Below are 20,614 nucleotides of genomic sequence, written 5' to 3'. Positions count from 1 at the left end.
AGAGCATTACTCTGAGAGGAGAGCATTACCCTGAGAGGGGAGCATTACCCTGAGAGGAGAGAATTATTATGAGAGGAAAGCATTACTCTGAGAGGAGAGCATTACCCTGAGAGGAGAGCATTATCCTGGGAGGAGAGCATTACCCTGAGAGGAGAGCATTACTCTGAGAGGATAGCATTATCCTGGGAGGGGATCATTACTCTGAGAGGGGATCATTACTCTGAGAGGGGAGCATTACCCTGAGGGGAGCATTATCCAGAGAGGGGAGCATTACCCTGAGAGGGGAGCATTATCCAGAGAGGGGAGCATTATCCAGAGAGGAGAGCATTACCCTGAGAGTAGAGCATTACTCTGAGAGGAGAGCATTACCCTGAGAGAGGAGAATTATCCTGAGAGGAGAGCATTTGAAAGGACAGCATTACCCTGAGAGGAGAGCATTACCCTGAGCGTGGAGCATTGCCCTGAGAGGAGAGCATTACCCTGAGAGGGGAGCATTACTCTGAGAGGGGAGCATTACTCTGAGAGGGGAGCATTACTCTGAGAGGAGAGCATTACTCTGAGAGGAGAGCATTACCCTGAGAGGGGAGCATTATCCTGAAAGGACAGCATTACCCTGAGAGGAGAGCATTATTCTGAGAGGAAAGTCTTACACCTCAATACACCATGACCTCAGCCACCCCTCCTTCACTGAGCACTGTCCCCTGGGCTAGGAAGGATGTGCACTTGGAAGCCCGTAGGAGCATAAATTCTAAGTTATTCACTGTAGGCTAATTAGCTTCTATAGTTCTATTTATTTAACCTTTATTTAACCAGGAAGGGCTCATTGAGATTTGAAATCTATTTTTCAAGAGCGCCCTGGCCAAGATAGGCAGCACCAAGTCATTACACAATTACAGACAGACAACATGGAAAAATAGTAGTTGATTAGCATGGCAGGTGCTCATTCAAATGTCCCATTGTCATCAATCAATCAACCAACCAAACCAATCACCTTCTCTTGTCCCATTAGTGTAATAGTGACTGACCTCAATGACCTCCCTCATGCCCCCTCCCCATCCCCACTACCCCCTCCGGCCAGCTCACCTGCCCTGGTCCCATCATTGTCCATCAGGAGGATGTAGTCTGTCTTGCCCACCGTTTCGCCCACCTGGTCAACGAAGGCCTCGGACTCCAGCTGGGCCACGAAGTCTCTCCCCACCAGGCCCTCTGGACCCTCCCGGGGGACGCTGTCCGTCAGAGCATCACTCAGACTCAGGTCCAGCTCCTCCATGGTTCTGGAGGGAGGTATGTGTGTGTGTGGGGAGGGGGGGGGGCAGAGACCGGGTCAAGCAGAGGTGTGTGGGGGGCAGAGACAGGGACAAGCAGAGGTGTGTGTGGGGGGGCAGAGACAGGGTCAAGCAGAGGTGTGTGTAGGGGGGGGCAGAGACAGGGACAAGCAGAGGTGTGTGTGGGGGGCAGAGACAGGGTCAAGCAGAGGTGTGTGTAGGGGGGGCAGAGACAGGGACAAGCAGAGGTGTGTGTAGGGGGGCAGAGACAGGGACAAGCAGAGGTGTGTGTGGGGGGCAGAGACAGGGACAAGCAGAGGTGTGTGTAGGGGGGGGCAGAGACAGGGACAAGCAGAGGTGTGTGTGGGGGGGGGGCAGAGACAGGGACAAGCAGAGGTGTGTGTGGGGGGGCAGAGACAGGGACAAGCAGAGGTGTGTGGTTAGATATGGAATTGAAATGGGATGCAGGAAGGACAGTTTTGTGGATGGATGAAACATTTGAATTATATTCATAAATGTCAAAACATACATAATATATAAAACAATAGTTTATGATGTAGAGCTGTAAACATCAGTGTATGTTACATTTTAACTTTCCCAACAACTCAAATAGTATATTTAGCATCATTCATGACATCTCCCAACCAGCATCTCACACAGAGCCAGCAGGCAAGTCACCAGAGGTTTCATCTGTCTCTATCTAACACACTGTCTGTAATGTAATGTCCTTCTGGGCCACCAGAGGTTCCATCTGTCTCTATCTAACACACTGTCTGTAATGTAATGTCCTTCTGGGCCACATCTGTCTCTATCTAACCCACTGTCTGTAATGTAATGTCCTTCTGGGCCACCAGAGGTTCCATCTGTCTCTATCTAACACACTGTCTGTAATGTAATGTCCTTCTGGGCCACCAGAGGTTCCATCTGTCTCTATCTAACACACTGCCTGTAATGTAATGCCCTTCTGGGCCACCAGGGGTTCCATCTGTCTCTATCTAACACACTGTCTGTAATGTAATGTCCTTCTGGGCCACATCTGTCTCTATCTAACCCACTGTCTGTAATGTAATGTCCTTCTGGGCCACCAGAGGTTCCATCTGTCTCTATCTAACACACTGTCTGTAATGTAATGTCCTTCTGGGCCACCAGAGGTTCCATCTGTCTCTATCTAACACACTGCCTGTAATGTAATGTCCTTCTGGGCCACCAGAGGTTCCATCTGTCTCTATCTAACACACTGTCTGTAATGTAATGTCCTTCTGGGCCACATCTGTCTCTATCTAACCCACTGTCTGTAATGTAATGTCCTTCTGGTTCCATCTGTCTCTATCTAACACACTGTCTGTAATGTAATGTCCTTCTGGGCCACCAGAGGTTCCATCTGTCTCTATCTAACACACTGCCTGTAATGTAATGTCCTTCTGGACCACATCTGTCTCTATCTAACCCACTGTCTGTAATGTAATGTCCTTCTGGGCCACCAGAGGTTCCATCTGTCTCTATCTAACACACTGTCTGTAATGTAATGTCCTTCTGGGCCACATCTGTCTCTATCTAACACACTGTCTGTAATGTAATGTCCTTCTGGGCCACCAGAGGTTCCATCTGTCTCTATCTAACACACTGTCTGTAATGTAATGTCCTTCTGGGCCTTCTGGGCCACATCTGTCTCTATCTAACACACTGTCTGTAATGTAATGTCCTTCTGGGTTCCACCTATCTAACACACTGTCTGTCCATCTGTCTCTATCTAACACACTGTCTGTAATGTAATGTCCTTCTGGGCCACACAGTAATGTAATGTTCCATCTGTCTCTCTATCTAACACACTGTCTGTAATGTAATGTCCTTCTGGGCCACATCTGTCTCTATCTAACACACTGTCTGTAATGTAATGTCCTTCTGGGCCACCAGAGGTTCCATCTGTCTCTATCTAACACACTGTCTGTAATGTAATGTCCTTCTTCCATCTGTCTCTATCTAACACACTGTCTGTAATGTAATGTCCTTCTGGCCACCACATCTGTCTCTATCTAACACACTGTCTGTAATGTAATGTCCTTCTGGCCACCAGTAATGTCCTTTCCATCTGTCTCTATCTAACACCCTGTCTGTAATGTAATGTCCTTCTTCACATCTGTCTCTATCTAACACACTGTCTGTAATGTAATGTCCTTCTGGGCCACCAGAGGTTCCATCTGTCTCTATCTAACACACTGTCTGTAATGTAATGTCCTTCTGGGCCACCAGAGGTTCCATCTGTCTCTATCTAACACACTGTCTGTAATGTAATGTCCTTCTGGGCCACATCTGTCTCTATCTAACACACTGTCTGTAATGTAATGTCCTTCTGGGCCACATCTGTCTCTGTCTAACACACTGTCTGTAATGTAATGTCCTTCTGGGCCACCAGAGGTTCCATCTGTCTCTATCTAACACACTGTCTGTAATGTAATGCCCTTCTGGGCCACCAGAGGTTCCATCTGTCTCTATCTAACACACTGTCTGTAATGTAATGTCCTTCTGGGTCACATCTGTCTCTATCTAACACACTGTCTGTAATGTAATGTCCTTCTGGGCCACCAGAGGTCCCATCTGTCTCTATCTAACACACTGTCTGTAATGTAATGTCCTTCTGGGCCACATCTGTCTCTGTCTAACACACTGTCTGTAATGTAATGTCCTTCTGGACCACCAGAGGTTCCATCTGTCTCTATCTAACACACTGTCTGTAATGTAATGTCCTTCTGGGCCACCAGAGGTTCCATCTGTCTCTATCTAACACACTGTCTGTAATGTAATGTCCTTCTGGGTCACATCTGTCTCTATCTAACACACTGTCTGTAATGTAATGTCCTTCTGGGCCACCAGAGGTTCCATCTGTCTCTATCTAACACACTGTCTGTAATGTAATGTCCTTCTGGGCCACATCTGTCTCTGTCTAACACACTGTCTGTAATGTAATGTCCTTCTGGGCCACCAGAGGTTCCATCTGTCTCTATCTAACACACTGTCTGTAATGTAATGTCCTTCTGGGTCACATCTGTCTCTATCTAACACCCTGTCTGTAATGTAATGTCCTTCTGGGCCACCAGAGGTTCCATCTGTCTCTATCTAACACACTGTCTGTAATGTAATGTCCTTCTGGGCCACCAGAGGTTCCATCTGTCTCTATCTAACACACTGTCTGTAATGTAATGTCCTTCTGGGTCACATCTGTCTCTATCTAACACACTGTCTGTAATGTAATGTCCTTCTGGACCACATCTGTCTCTGTCTAACACCCTGTCTGTAATGTAATGTCCTTCTGGGTCACATCTGTCTCTATCTAACACCCTGTCTGTAATGTAATGTCCTTCTGGACCACATCTGTCTCTATCTAACACACTGTCTGTAATGTAATGTCCTTCTGGACCACATCTGTCTCTGTCTAACACCCTGTCTGTAATGTAATGTCCTTCTGGGTCACATCTGTCTCTATCTAACACACTGTCTGTAATGTAATGTCCTTCTGGGCCACCAGAGGTTCCATCTGTCTCTATCTAACACACTGTCTGTAATGTAATGTCCTTCTGGGCCACCAGAGGTTCCATCTGTCTCTATCTAACACCCTGTCTGTAATGTAATGTCCTTCTGGGCCACATCTGTCTCTATCTAACCCACTGTCTGTAATGTAATGTCCTTCTGGGCCACATCTGTCTCTATCTAACACACTGTCTGTAATGTAATGTCCTTCTGGACCACCAGAGGTTCCATCTGTCTCTATCTAACACACTGTCTGTAATGTAATGCCCTTCTGGGCCACCAGAGGTTCCATCTGTCTCTATCTAACACCCTGTCTGTAATGTAATGTCCTTCTGGGTCACATCTGTCTCTATCTAACACACTGTCTGTAATGTAATGTCCTTCTGGGCCACCAGAGGTCCCATCTGTCTCTATCTAACACACTGTCTGTAATGTAATGTCCTTCTGGGCCACATCTGTCTCTGTCTAACACACTGTCTGTAATGTAATGTCCTTCTGTTCCTCTGTCTCTATCTAACACACTGTCTGTAATGTAATGTCCTTCTGGGCCACCAGAGGTTCCATCTGTCTCTATCTAACACACTGTCTGTAATGTAATGTCCTTCTGGGCCACCAGAGGTTCCATCTGTCTCTATCTAACACACTGTCTGTAATGTAATGTCCTTCTGGGTCACATCTGTCTCTATCTAACACACTGTCTGTAATGTAATGTCCTTCTGGGCCACCAGAGGTTCCATCTGTCTCTATCTAACACACTGTCTGTAATGTAATGTCCTTCTGGGCCACATCTGTCTCTGTCTAACACACTGTCTGTAATGTAATGTCCTTCTGGGCCACCAGAGGTTCCATCTGTCTCTATCTAACACACTGTCTGTAATGTAATGTCCTTCTGGGTCACATCTGTCTCTATCTAACACCCTGTCTGTAATGTAATGTCCTTCTGGGCCACCAGAGGTTCCATCTGTCTCTATCTAACACCCTGTCTGTAATGTAATGTCCTTCTGGGCCACCAGAGGTTCCATCTGTCTCTATCTAACACACTGTCTGTAATGTAATGTCCTTCTGGGTCACATCTGTCTCTATCTAACACACTGTCTGTAATGTAATGTCCTTCTGGACCACATCTGTCTCTGTCTAACACCCTGTCTGTAATGTAATGTCCTTCTGGGTCACATCTGTCTCTATCTAACACCCTGTCTGTAATGTAATGTCCTTCTGGACCACATCTGTCTCTATCTAACACACTGTCTGTAATGTAATGTCCTTCTGGACCACATCTGTCTCTGTCTAACACCCTGTCTGTAATGTAATGTCCTTCTGGGTCACATCTGTCTCTATCTAACACACTGTCTGTAATGTAATGTCCTTCTGGGCCACCAGAGGTTCCATCTGTCTCTATCTAACACACTGTCTGTAATGTAATGTCCTTCTGGGCCACCAGAGGTTCCATCTGTCTCTATCTAACACCCTGTCTGTAATGTAATGTCCTTCTGGGGCACATCTGTCTCTATCTAACCCACTGTCTGTAATGTAATGTCCTTCTGGGCCACATCTGTCTCTATCTAACACACTGTCTGTAATGTAATGTCCTTCTGGACCACCAGAGGTTCCATCTGTCTCTATCTAACACACTGTCTGTAATGTAATGCCCTTCTGGGCCACCAGAGGTTCCATCTGTCTCTATCTAACACCCTGTCTGTAATGTAATGTCCTTCTGGGTCACATCTGTCTCTATCTAACACACTGTCTGTAATGTAATGTCCTTCTGGGCCACCAGAGGTCCCATCTGTCTCTATCTAACACACTGTCTGTAATGTAATGTCCTTCTGGGCCACATCTGTCTCTGTCTAACACACTGTCTGTAATGTAATGTCCTTCTGGACCACCAGAGGTTCCATCTGTCTCTATCTAACACACTGTCTGTAATGTAATGTCCTTCTGGGCCACCAGAGGTTCCATCTGTCTCTATCTAACACACTGTCTGTAATGTAATGTCCTTCTGGGTCACATCTGTCTCTATCTAACACACTGTCTGTAATGTAATGTCCTTCTGGGCCACCAGAGGTCCCATCTGTCTCTATCTAACACACTGTCTGTAATGTAATGTCCTTCTGGGCCACCAGAGGTTCCATCTGTCTCTGTCTAACACACTGTCTGTAATGTAATGTCCTTCTGAGCCACCAGGGGTCAGCCTCTCTGCTAGGCCCAGAGTGACAATAATCTGAAGACATCCACGGACGTTCTGAACGAGAAAACAGCCCATTCTGTGCTACGTTATATGGTGCTGTAGCTCTAGGGTAAACTAGACAGACAGACAGACAGACAGACAGACAGACAGACAGACAGACAGACAGACAGACAGACAGACAGACAGACAGACAGACAGACAGATAGACAGATAGACACGCAGGGGAAAGGCTGGTTGATGATAGGCCAGCGACATAGACACAGCTATAGGGTCATGTGACCAATGCGAGAATCTGCCAAGTCAAATGGTGTCATCTTTCACCGACGTTGGAGGACTAATGACAGGTTCTCTCTCTCTATGTTTTCATTTCCCAACAGGCTGAGCCTTAAAGTTATTCTGTCTCTATCTCTCTCTCTAATCTCTCCCCCATTCTTCTTTTTTTACACTGTCCCCTCCTCCCCCTGGTTTCCTCAATCAAGAAGATTAGGATAGCATGTGCCAATGGTGTATCAGAGAAATGGATTGGGGTTAGTGCTGAGCAGAGCAGAGCAGCACACGTTTCAGCAAAACCCCCCTCCTCCTTCCCTCTCTTTCTCGCTCTCCCTTCCTTCTTCCCTCTCTCTCCCTCCTTCCCTCTCTCTCTCCCTCCCTATCTCTCCCTCCCTCCTTCCCTCTCTTTGAAATCTTGAAATCTAAATTCCTCCCTCTCTTTGAAATGGGAGTTAGTTAGATGAAATCTAACTTCCTCCCTCTCTTTGAAATCTTGAAATCTAACTAACTCCCTCTCTTTGAAATCTTGAAATCTAACTAACTCCCTCTCTTTGAAATCTTGAAATCTAACTTCCTCCCTCTCTTTGAAATCTTGAAATCTAACTTCCTCCCTCTCTTTGAAATCTAACTTCCTCCCTTTCTTTGAAATCTAATTTCCTCCCTCTCTTTGAAATCTTGAAATCTAACTTCCTCCCTCTCTTTGAAATCTTGAAATCTAACTAACTCCCTCTCTTTGAAATCTTGAAATCTAACTTCATCCCTCTCTTTGAAATCTTGAAATCTAACTTCCTCCCTCTCTTTGAAATCTTGAAATCTAACTTCCTCCCTCTCTTTGAAATCTTGAAATCTAACTTCCTCCCTCTTTGAAATCTAACTTCCTCCTTCTCTTTGAAATCTAATTTCCTCCCTCTCTTTGAAATCTTGAAATCTAACTTCCTCCCTCTCTTTGAAATCTAATTTCCTCCCTCTCATTGAAATCTTGAAATCTAACTTCCTCCCTCTCTTTGAAATCTAACTTCCTCCCTCTCTTTGAAATCTTGAAATCTAACTTCCTCCATCTCTTTGAAATCTTGAAATCTAACTTCCTCCCTCTCATTGAAATCTTGAAATCTAACTTCCTCCCTCTCTTTGAAATCTAACTTCCTCCCTCTCTTTGAAATCTTGAAATCTAACTTCCTCCCTCTCTTTGAATTCTAACTTCCTCCCTCTCTTTGAAATCTAATTTCCTCCCTCTCTTTGAAATCTAATTTCCTCCCTCTCTTTGAAATCTTGAAATCTAACTTCCTCCCTCTCTTTGAAATCTTGAAATCTAACTTCCTCCCTCTCTTTGAAATCTTGAAATCTAACTTCCTCCCTCTCTTTGAAATCTTGAAATCTAACTTCCTCCCTCTCTTTGAAATCTTGAAATCTAACTTCCTCCCTCTCTTTGAAATCTTGAAATCTAATTTCCTCCCTCTCTTTGAAATCTTGAAATCTAACTTCCTCCTCTCTTTGAAATCTTGAAATCTAACTTCCTCCCTCTCTTTGAAATCTTGAAATCTAACTTCCTCCCTCTCTTTGAAATCTTGAAATCTAACTTCCTCCCTCTCTTTGAAATCTTGAAATCTAACTTCCTCCCTCTCTTTGAAATCTTGAAATCTAACTTCCTCCCTCTCTTTGAAATCTTGAAATCTAACTTCCTCCCTCTCTTAGAAATCTTGAAATCTAATTTCCTCCCTCTCTTTGAAATCTTGAAATCTAACTTCCTCCCTCTCTTTGAAATCTTGAAATCTAACTTCCTCCCTCTCTTTGAAATCTTGAAATCTAATTTCCTCCCTCTCTTTGAAATCTTGAAATCTAACTTCCTCCCTCTCTTTGAAATCTTGAAATCTAACTTCCTCCCTCTCTTTGAAATCTTGAAATCTAACTTCCTCCCTCTCTGCATCTTTCCCTCTGTACACACTTTCACATTGTGTACATAAACAAAGAGTTTCCTAAGTCACCAGCCAGTGTACTACAGGAGTCCTCCCTCTCTCTTTCTCTCTCTTTCTCTTTTCACAGAGCTGTGTATATATATACTGAGTGTACTTTTGCCCTCAGAACATCCTCAATTCATTCGGGGCATGGACAGGGATGCTGGTCAATGTTGACTCCGATGCTTCCCACAGTTTTGTCAAGTTGACTGGAAACTGTTCAGTGTGAAAAACCCAGCAGCGTTGCAGTTCTTGATCCACTCAAACCGGTGTGCCTGGCACCTACTACCATATCCCGTTCAAAGGTACTTAAATATTTTGTCTTGCACATTCACCCTCTGAATGGCACACATACACAATCCATGTCTCAATTGTCTCAAGGCTTTAAAATGATTCTTTAACTGGGCTCCTCCCCTTCCTCTACACTGATTGAAGTGAATTTAACAGGTGACATAAATAAGGGATCATAGCTTTCACCTGGATTCACCTGGTCAGTCTATGTGATGGAAAGAGCAGGTGTCCTTAATGTTTTGTCAGTGTATAACACTATAACACACCAGGAGCGCCATCTGCTGGACAGTCTGGTAGGTGACTATATGGGCACTGAGGAACAAGGGATACAACGCCTGACTTTTAGCCTTTTCAACACAGGAGGTTGGTGGCACATTAATTGGGGAGGACTCGTGGTAATGGCTGGAGCAGAACAGGTGGAATGGTACCAAATACATCCAACATGTTTTCCATGTGTTTGATTCCATTCCATTTGCTCAGTTCCAGACATTACTATGAGTCGTCCTCCCCTCAGCAGCCTCCACTGCTATTCAGGTACTTCTCGTTCGATAGCCCAGCCAATGTTACACTGTTGAGTCAATGACAAAATGTATAGTATTGAGACTGGTTTTACATGGTCTGTAAATCAGAGGAGGCTGGAGCTCATTGTAATGTCTGGAATGGAATCAATGGAACGGAGTCAGACATGTGGTTTCATGTGTCTGATACCGTTCTATTGATGCCATCCCAGACATTACAATGAGCCCCTCCTCCTACAGCTCCTCACATCAGCCTCCACTGCTGGAAATGTTTTGTATTGTATTTACTGCAAACTAGATTTCCCTCTGTAGCAAATCGACTGAAACGTAAACATTCACAATACAGAGTTTAAGACTCAAACAGTCTATGGGAGGTTCCTGTAAGTTGCAGTAGTACACACTGTCTCCAGTGGAGAGGGTGTACCTCTCTCAGGTTCCTGTAAGTTGCAGTAGTACACACACTGTCTCCAGTGGAGAGGGTGTACCTCTCTCAGGTTCCTGTAAGTTGCAGTAGTACACACACGGTCTCCAGTGGAGAGGGTGTACCTCTCTCAGGTTCCTGTAAGTTGCAGTAGTACACACACGGTCTCCAGTGGAGAGGGTGTACCTCTCTCAGGTTCCTGTAAGTTGCAGTAGTACACACACGGTCTCCAGTGGAGAGGGTGTACCTCTCTCAGGTTCCTGTAAGTTGCAGTAGTACACACACGGTCTAAAGTGGAGAGGGTGTACCTCTCTCAGGTTCCTGTAAGTTGCAGTAGTACACACACGGTCTAAAGTGGAGAGGGTGTACCTCTCTCAGGTTCCTGTAAGTTGCAGTAGTACACACACTGTCTCGAGTGGAGAGGGTGTACCTCTCTCAGGTTCCTGTAAGTTGCAGTAGTACACACACGGTCTAAAGTGGAGAGGGTGTACCTCTCTCAGGTTCCTGTAAGTTGCAGTAGTACACACACTGTCTCCAGTGGAGAGGGTGTACCTCTCTCAGGTTCCTGTAAGTTGCAGTAGTACACACACGGTCTAAAGTGGAGAGGGTGTACCTCTCTCAGGTTCCTGTAAGTTGCAGTAGTACACACACGGTCTAAAGTGGAGAGGGTGTACCTCTCTCAGGTTCCTGTAAGTTGCAGTAGTACACACACTGTCTCCAGTGGAGAGGGTGTACCTCTCTCAGGTTCCTGTAAGTTGCAGTAGTACACACACGGTCTAAAGTGGAGAGGGTGTACCTCTCTCAGGTTCCTGTAAGTTGCAGTAGTACACACACGGTCTAAAGTGGAGAGGGTGTACCTCTCTCAGGTTCCTGTAAGTTGCAGTAGTACACACACGGTATAAAGTGGAGAGGGTGTACCTCTCTCAGGTTCCTGTAAGTTGCAGTAGTACACACACGGTCTAAAGTGGAGAGGGTGTACCTCTCTCAGGTTCCTGTAAGTTGCAGTAGTACACACACGGTCTAAAGTGGAGAGGGTGTACCTCTCTCAGGTTCCTGTAAGTTGCAGTAGTACACACACGGTCTAAAGTGGAGAGGGTGTACCTCTCTCAGGTTCCTGTAAGTTGCAGTAGTACACACACGGTCTCCAGTGGAGAGGGTGTACCTCTCTCAGGTTCCTGTAAGTTGCAGTAGTACACACACTGTCTCCAGTGGAGAGGGTGTACCTCTCTCAGGTTCTTGTAAGTTGCAGTAGTACACACACTGTCTCCAGTGGAGAGGGTGTACCTCTCTCAGGTTCCTGTAAGTTGCAGTAGTACACACACTGTCTCCAGTGGAGAGGGTGTACCTCTCTCAGGTTCCTGTAAGTTGCAGTAGTACACACACTGTCTCCAGTGGAGAGGGTGTACCTCTCTCAGGTTCCTGTAAGTTGCAGTAGTACACACACGGTCTCCAGTGGAGAGGGTGTACCTCTCTCAGGTTCCTGTAAGTTGCAGTAGTACACACACAGTCTCCAGTGGAGAGGGTGTACCTCTCTCAGGTTCCTGTAAGTTGCAGTAGTACACACACGGTCTCCAGTGGAGAGGGTGTACCTCTCTCAGGTTCCTGTAAGTTGCAGTAGTACACACACGGTCTCCAGTGGAGAGGGTGTACCTCTCTCAGGTTCCTGTAAGTTGCAGTAGTACACACGGTCTAAAGTGGAGAGGGTGTACCTCTCTCAGGTTCCTGTAAGTTGCAGTAGTACACACACGGTCTCCAGTGGAGAGGGTGTACCTCTCTCAGGTTCCTGTAAGTTGCAGTAGTACACACACTGTCTCCAGTGGAGAGGGTGTACCTCTCTCAGGTTCCTGTAAGTTGCAGTAGTACACACACGGTCTAAAGTGGAGAGGGTGTACCTCTCTCAGGTTCCTGTAAGTTGCAGTAGTACACACACGGTCTAAAGTGGAGAGGGTGTACCTCTCTCAGGTTCCTGTAAGTTGCAGTAGTACACACACGGTCTAAAGTGGAGAGGGTGTACCTCTCTCAGGTTCCTGTAAGTTGCAGTAGTACACACACGGTCTAAAGTGGAGAGGGTGTACCTCTCTCAGGTTCCTGTAAGTTGCAGTAGTACACACACGGTCTAAAGTGGAGAGGGTGTACCTCTCTCAGGTTCCTGTAAGTTGCAGTAGTACACACACGGTCTCCAGTGGAGAGGGTGTACCTCTCTCAGGTTCCTGTAAGTTGCAGTAGTACACACACTGTCTCCAGTGGAGAGGGTGTACTCTCTCAGGTTCTTGTAAGTTGCAGTAGTACACACACTGTCTCCAGTGGAGAGGGTGTACCTCTCTCAGGTTCCTGTAAGTTGCAGTAGTACACACACTGTCTCCAGTGGAGAGGGTGTACCTCTCTCAGGTTCCTGTAAGTTGCAGTAGTACACACTGTCTCCAGTGGAGAGGGTGTACCTCTCTCAGGTTCCTGTAAGTTGCAGTAGTACACACACGGTCTCCAGTGGAGAGGGTGTACCTCTCTCAGGTTCCTGTAAGTTGCAGTAGTACACACACAGTCTCCAGTGGAGAGGGTGTACCTCTCTCAGGTTCCTGTAAGTTGCAGTAGTACACACACGGTCTCCAGTGGAGAGGGTGTACCTCTCTCAGGTTCCTGTAAGTTGCAGTAGTACACACACGGTCTCCAGTGGAGAGGGTGTACCTCTCTCAGGTTCCTGTAAGTTGCAGTAGTACACACACGGTCTAAAGTGGAGAGGGTGTACCTCTCTCAGGTTCCTGTAAGTTGCAGTAGTACACACACGGTCTCCAGTGGAGAGGGTGTACCTCTCTCAGGTTCCTGTAAGTTGCAGTAGTACACACACTGTCTCCAGTGGAGAGGGTGTACCTCTCTCAGGTTCCTGTAAGTTGCAGTAGTACACACACGGTCTAAAGTGGAGAGGGTGTACCTCTCTCAGGTTCCTGTAAGTTGCAGTAGTACACACACGGTCTAAAGTGGAGAGGGTGTACCTCTCTCAGGTTCCTGTAAGTTGCAGTAGTACACACACGGTCTAAAGTGGAGAGGGTGTACCTCTCTCAGGTTCCTGTAAGTTGCAGTAGTACACACACGGTCTTCAGTGGAGAGGGTGTACCTCTCTCAGGTTCCTGTAAGTTGCAGTAGTACACACACGGTCTCCAGTGGAGAGGGTGTACCTCTCTCAGCTTCCTGTAAGTTGCAGTAGTACACACACTGTCTCCAGTGGAGAGGGTGTACCTCTCTCAGGTTCCTGTAAGTTGCAGTAGTACACACACGGTCTCCAGTGGAGAGGGTGTACCTCTCTCAGGTTCCTGTAAGTTGCAGTAGTACACACACGGTCTCCAGTCGAGAGGGTGTACCTCTCTCAGGTTCCTGTAAGTTGCAGTAGTACACACGGTCTCCAGTGGAGAGGGTGTACCTCTCTCAGGTTCCTGTAAGTTGCAGTAGTACACACACGGTCTCCAGTGGAGAGGGTGTACCTCTCTCAGGTTCCTGTAAGTTGCAGTAGTACACACACGGTCTCCAGTGGAGAGGGTGTACCTCTCTCAGGTTCCTGTAAGTTGCAGTAGTACACACGGTCTAAAGTGGAGAGGGTGTACCTCTCTCAGGTTCCTGTAAGTTGCAGTAGTACACACACGGTCTCCAGTGGAGAGGGTGTACCTCTCTCAGGTTCCTGTAAGTTGCAGTAGTACACACGGTCTAAAGTGGAGAGGGTGTACCTCTCTCAGGTTCCTGTAAGTTGCAGTAGTACACACACGGTCTCCAGTGGAGAGGGTGTACCTCTCTCAGGTTCCTGTAAGTTGCAGTAGTACACACACTGTCTCCAGTGGAGAGGGTGTACCTCTCTCAGGTTCCTGTAAGTTGCAGTAGTACACACACGGTCTAAAGTGGAGAGGGTGTACCTCTCTCAGGTTCCTGTAAGTTGCAGTAGTACACACACGGTCTAAAGTGGAGAGGGTGTACCTCTCTCAGGTTCCTGTAAGTTGCAGTAGTACACACACGGTCTATAGTGGAGAGGGTGTACTCTCTCAGGTTCCTGTAAGTTGCAGTAGTACACACACGGTCTAAAGTGGAGAGGGTGTACCTCTCTCAGGTTCCTGTAAGTTGCAGTAGTACACACACGGTCTCCAGTGGAGAGGGTGTACCTCTCTCAGGTTCCTGTAAGTTGCAGTAGTACACACACGGTCTAAAGTGGAGAGGGTGTACCTCTCTCAGGTTCCTGTAAGTTGCAGTAGTACACACACGGTCTAAAGTGGAGAGGGTGTACCTCTCTCAGGTTCCTGTAAGTTGCAGTAGTACACACACGGTCTAAAGTGGAGAGGGTGTACCTCTCTCAGGTTCCTGTAAGTTGCAGTAGTACACACACTGTCTAAAGTGGAGAGGGTGTACCTCTCTCAGGTTCCTGTAAGTTGCAGTAGTACACACACGGTCTAAAGTGGAGAGTGGGGTGTACCTCTCTCAGGTTCCTGTAAGTTGCAGTAGTACACACACTGTCTCCAGTGGAGAGGGTGTACCTCTCTCAGGTTCCTGTAAGTTGCAGTAGTACACACACGGTCTAAAGTGGAGAGGGTGTACCTCTCTCAGGTTCCTGTAAGTTGCAGTAGTACACACACGGTCTAAAGTGGAGAGGGTGTACCTCTCTCAGGTTCCTGTAAGTTGCAGTAGTACACACACGGTCTAAAGTGGAGAGGGTGTACCTCTCTCAGGTTCCTGTAAGTTGCAGTAGTACACACACTGTCTCCAGTGGAGAGGGTGTACCTCTCTCAGGTTCCTGTAAGTTGCAGTAGTACACACACGGTCTAAAGTGGAGAGGGTGTACCTCTCTCAGGTTCCTGTAAGTTGCAGTAGTACACACACGGTCTAAAGTGGAGAGGGTGTACCTCTCTCAGGTTCCTGTAAGTTGCAGTAGTACACACACTGTCTAAAGTGGAGAGGGTGTACCTCTCTCAGGTTCCTGTAAGTTGCAGTAGTACACACACGGTCTAAAGTGGAGAGGGTGTACCTCTCTCAGGTTCCTGTAAGTTGCAGTAGTACACACACGGTCTAAAGTGGAGAGGGTGTACCTCTCTCAGGTTCCTGTAAGTTGCAGTAGTACACACACGGTCTAAAGTGGAGAGGGTGTACCTCTCTCAGGTTCCTGTAAGTTGCAGTAGTACACACACGGTCTAAAGTGGAGAGGGTGTACCTCTCTCAGGTTCCTGTAAGTTGCAGTAGTAGTACACACGGTCTCCAGTGGAGAGGGTGTACCTCTCTCAGGTTCCTGTAAGTTGCAGTAGTACACACACGGTCTAAAGTGGAGAGGGTGTACCTCTCTCAGGTTCCTGTAAGTTGCAGTAGTACACACACGGTCTAAAGTGGAGAGGGTGTACCTCTCTCAGGTTCCTGTAAGTTGCAGTAGTACACACACTGTCTAAAGTGGAGAGGGTGTACCTCTCTCAGGTTCCTGTAAGTTGCAGTAGTACACACACGGTCTAAAGTGGAGAGGGTGTACCTCTCTCAGGTTCCTGTAAGTTGCAGTAGTACACACACGGTCTCCAGTGGAGAGGGTGTACCTCTCTCAGGTTCCTGTAAGTTGCAGTAGTACACACACGGTCTAAAGTGGAGAGGGTGTACCTCTCTCAGGTTCCTGTAAGTTGCAGTAGTACACACACGGTCTAAAGTGGAGAGGGTGTACCTCTCTCAGGTTCCTGTAAGTTGCAGTAGTAAACACACTGTCTCCAGTGGAGAGGGTGTACCTCTCTCAGGTTCCTGTAAGTTGCAGTAGTACACACACGGTCTAAAGTGGAGAGGGTGTACCTCTCTCAGGTTCCTGTAAGTTGCAGTAGTACACACACGGTCTCCAGTGGAGAGGGTGTACCTCTCTCAGGTTCCTGTAAGTTGCAGTAGTACACACACGGTCTCCAGTGGAGAGGGTGTACCTCTCTCAGGTTCCTGTAAGTTGCAGTAGTACACACACGGTCTAAAGTGGAGAGGGTGTACCTCTCTCAGGTTCCTGTAAGTTGCAGTAGTACACACACTGTCTAAAGTGGAGAGGGTGTACCTCTCTCAGGTTCCTGTAAGTTGCAGTAGTACACACACGGTCTAAAGTGGAGAGGGTGTACCTCTCTCAGGTTCCTGTAAGTTGCAGTAGTACACACGGTCTCCAGTGGAGAGGGTGTACCTCTCTCAGGTTCCTGTAAGTTGCAGTAGTACACACACGGTCTAAAGTGGAGAGGGTGTACCTCTCTCAGGTTCCTGTAAGTTGCAGTAGTACACACACGGTCTAAAGTGGAGAGGGTGTACCTCTCTCAGGTTCCTGTAAGTTGCAGTAGTACACACACGGTCTAAAGTGGAGAGGGTGTACCTCTCTCAGGTTCCTGTAAGTTGCAGTAGTACACACACGGTCTAAAGTGGAGAGTGGGGTGTACCTCTCTCAGGTTCCTGTAAGTTGCAGTAGTACACACACGGTCTAAAGTGGAGAGGGTGTACCTCTCTCAGGTTCCTGTAAGTTGCAGTAGTACACACACGGTCTAAAGTGGAGAGGGTGTACCTCTCTCAGGTTCCTGTAAGTTGCAGTAGTACACACACGGTCTAAAGTGGAGAGGGTGTACCTCTCTCAGGTTCCTGTAAGTTGCAGTAGTACACACACGGTCTCCAGTGGAGAGGGTGTACCTCTCTCAGGTTCCTGTAAGTTGCAGTAGTACACACACGGTCTAAAGTGGAGAGGGTGTACCTCTCTCAGGTTCCTGTAAGTTGCAGTAGTACACACACGGTCTAAAGTGGAGAGGGTGTACCTCTCTCAGGTTCCTGTAAGTTGCAGTAGTACACACACGGTCTAAAGTGGAGAGGGTGTACCTCTCTCAGGTTCCTGTAAGTTGCAGTAGTACACACACGGTCTAAAGTGGAGAGGGTGTACCTCTCTCAGGTTCCTGTAAGTTGCAGTAGTACACACACGGTCTCCAGTGGAGAGGGTGTACCTCTCTCAGGTTCCTGTAAGTTGCAGTAGTACACACACGGTCTAAAGTGGAGAGGGTGTACCTCTCTCAGGTTCCTGTAAGTTGCAGTAGTACACACACGGTCTAAAGTGGAGAGGGTGTACCTCTCTCAGGTTCCTGTAAGTTGCAGTAGTACACACACGGTCTAAAGTGGAGAGGGTGTACCTCTCTCAGGTTCCTGTAAGTTGCAGTAGTACACACACGGTCTAAAGTGGAGAGGGTGTACCTCTCTCAGGTTCCTGTAAGTTGCAGTAGTACACACACGGTCTAAAGTGGAGAGGGTGTACCTCTCTCAGGTTCCTGTAAGTTGCAGTAGTACACACACGGTCTCCAGTGGAGAGGGTGTACCTCTCTCAGGTTCCTGTAAGTTGCAGTAGTACACACACGGTCTAAAGTGGAGAGGGTGTACCTCTCTCAGGTTCCTGTAAGTTGCAGTAGTACACACACGGTCTAAAGTGGAGAGGGTGTACCTCTCTCAGGTTCCTGTAAGTTGCAGTAGTACACACACGGTCTAAAGTGGAGAGGGTGTACTCTCTCAGGTTCCTGTAAGTTGCAGTAGTACACACACGGTCTAAAGTGGAGAGGGTGTACCTCTCTCAGGTTCCTGTAAGTTGCAGTAGTACACACACGGTCTCCAGTGGAGAGGGTGTACCTCTCTCAGGTTCCTGTAAGTTGCAGTAGTACACACACGGTCTAAAGTGGAGAGGGTGTACCTCTCTCAGGTTCCTGTAAGTTGCAGTAGTACACACACGGTCTAAAGTGGAGAGGGTGTACTCTCTCAGGTTCCTGTAAGTTGCAGTAGTACACACACGGTCTAAAGTGGAGAGGGTGTACCTCTCTCAGGTTCCTGTAAGTTGCAGTAGTACACACACGGTCTCCAGTGGAGAGGGTGTACCTCTCTCAGGTTCCTGTAAGTTGCAGTAGTACACACACGGTCTAAAGTGGAGAGGGTGTACCTCTCTCAGGTTCCTGTAAGTTGCAGTAGTACACACACGGTCTAAAGTGGAGAGGGTGTACCTCTCTCAGGTTCCTGTAAGTTGCAGTAGTACACACACGGTCTAAAGTGGAGAGGGTGTACCTCTCTCAGGTTCCTGTAAGTTGCAGTAGTACACACACGGTCTAAAGTGGAGAGGGTGTACCTCTCTCAGGTTCCTGTAAGTTGCAGTAGTACACACACGGTCTCCAGTGGAGAGGGTGTACCTCTCTCAGGTTCCTGTAAGTTGCAGTAGTACACACACGGTCTAAAGTGGAGAGGGTGTACCTCTCTCAGGTTCCTGTAAGTTGCAGTAGTACACACACGGTCTAAAGTGGAGAGGGTGTACCTCTCTCAGGTTCCTGTAAGTTGCAGTAGTACACACACGGTCTCCAGTGGAGAGGGTGTACCTCTCTCAGGTTCCTGTAAGTTGCAGTAGTACACACACGGTCTAAAGTGGAGAGGGTGTACCTCTCTCAGGTTCCTGTAAGTTGCAGTAGTACACACACGGTCTCCAGTGGAGAGGGTGTACCTCTCTCAGGTTCCTGTAAGTTGCAGTAGTACACACACGGTCTAAAGTGGAGAGGGTGTACCTCTCTCAGGTTCCTGTAAGTTGCAGTAGTACACACACGGTCTAAAGTGGAGAGTACCTCTCTCAGGTTCCTGTAAGTTGCAGTAGTACACACACTCTCAGGTTCCTGTAAGTTGCAGTAGTACACACACGGTCTAAAGTGGAGAGGGTGTACCTCTCTCAGGTTCCTGTAAGTTGCAGTAGTACACACACGGTCTAAAGTGGAGAGGGTGTACCTCTCTCAGGTTCCTGTAAGTTGCAGTAGTACACACACGGTCTAAAGTGGAGAGGGTGTACCTCTCTCAGGTTCCTGTAAGTTGCAGTAGTACACACACTGTCTCCAGTGGAGAGGGTGTACCTCTCTCAGATTCCAGTAAGTTGCAGTAGTACACACACGGTCTCCAGTGGAGAGGGTGTACCTCTCTCAGATTCCAGTAAGCTGCAGTAGTACACACACGGTCTCCAGTGGAGAGGGTGTACCTCTCTCAGATTCCAGTAAGCTGCAGTAGTACACACAGTCTCCAGTGGAGAGTACCTCTCTCACAGGAAACCCAAACCGGCTGCACGCGTGCGCCATCGTGCATAAATGTATTTTGTCACCCTACACCAAATGCAATCACGACATGCATATTAAAATATCAAAACAAATTCTGAACCAATGATATTAATTTGGGGACAGGTCGAAAAGCATTAAACATGTATGGCAATATAGCTAGCTAGCTTGCACCTGCTAGCTAATTTGTCCTATTTAGCTAGCTTGCTGTTGCTAGCTAATTTGTCCTGTGATATAAACATTGAGTTGTTATTTAACCTGAAATGCACAAGGTCCTCTACTCCGACAATTAATCCACACATAAAAACGGCCAACCGAATCGTTTCCAGTCATCTCTCCTCCTTCCAGGCCTTTTCATCTTTGAATTTATATGGTGATCGCATCTAAACATTCACAGTATTACCACGACAACCGGCAAAACAGTTTGTCTTTCAATCTGCTTCTATAAACCAATGAGGAGATGGGAGAAGCAGGACTTTCAGCGCGATCTGCGTCAGAAATAGGAATGACTTCTATTTTAGCCCTTGGCGCTCGCGAGCAGTTTGGGTGCAATAATTGAATAACATGGATTTCTACATTTATTTTGCGACGCTCGTGCACGCAACGTATCCGGTCTGGTCAGCATGTCAGGCCTTGGCTAACACCAGAAAGGCCTTGGCTAACACCAGAAAGGCCTTGGCTAACACCAGAAAGCCAGAGTGGTTAAAACAGTCCCCAGTTTCACTGTAAAACCAGCCTCATGTCTGTGAGGGGAGAATAAGCCATGCCACGCCCACCAACATTACTTCAATGGAAGTATCCAATGATGAGACCCAATATAACTCTAATGATGAGACCCAATATAACTCTAATGATGAGACCCAATATAACTCCAATGATGAGACCCAATATAACTCCAATGATGAGACCCAATATAACTCCAATGATGAGACCCAATATAACCCAATGATGAGACCCAATATAACTCCAATGATGAGACCCAATATAACTCTAATGATGAGACCCAATATAACTCTAATGATGAGACCCAATATAACTCTATAACTCTAATGATGAGACCCAATATAACTCTATAACTCTAATGATGAGACCCAATATAACTCTAATGATGAGACCCAA

At 47.0% G+C, this 20,614-nt stretch overlaps 1 protein-coding gene across 1 annotated transcript in view; it reads right to left on the bottom strand.

Moving 5' to 3' along the window:
- LOC115122204 (microtubule-associated protein 4-like) overlaps positions 1-20,614 on the bottom strand; it is a 201,373-nt gene that overhangs the window by 148,888 nt on the left and 31,871 nt on the right. The window contains 1 exon segment of the mRNA XM_065006905.1: positions 1,084-1,274. Within this exon segment, the coding sequence (XP_064862977.1) occupies positions 1,084-1,270 (187 nt within the window). The 5' untranslated portion in view covers positions 1,271-1,274.

The sequence above is a fragment of the Oncorhynchus nerka genome, linkage group LG22, assembly GCF_034236695.1.
Source record: "Oncorhynchus nerka isolate Pitt River linkage group LG22, Oner_Uvic_2.0, whole genome shotgun sequence".
In the NCBI taxonomy this organism is placed as follows: Eukaryota; Metazoa; Chordata; class Actinopteri; order Salmoniformes; family Salmonidae; genus Oncorhynchus; species Oncorhynchus nerka.
Note: the sequence above shows the minus strand (reverse complement) of the source record. Positions and strands in the feature narration are given on the sequence as shown.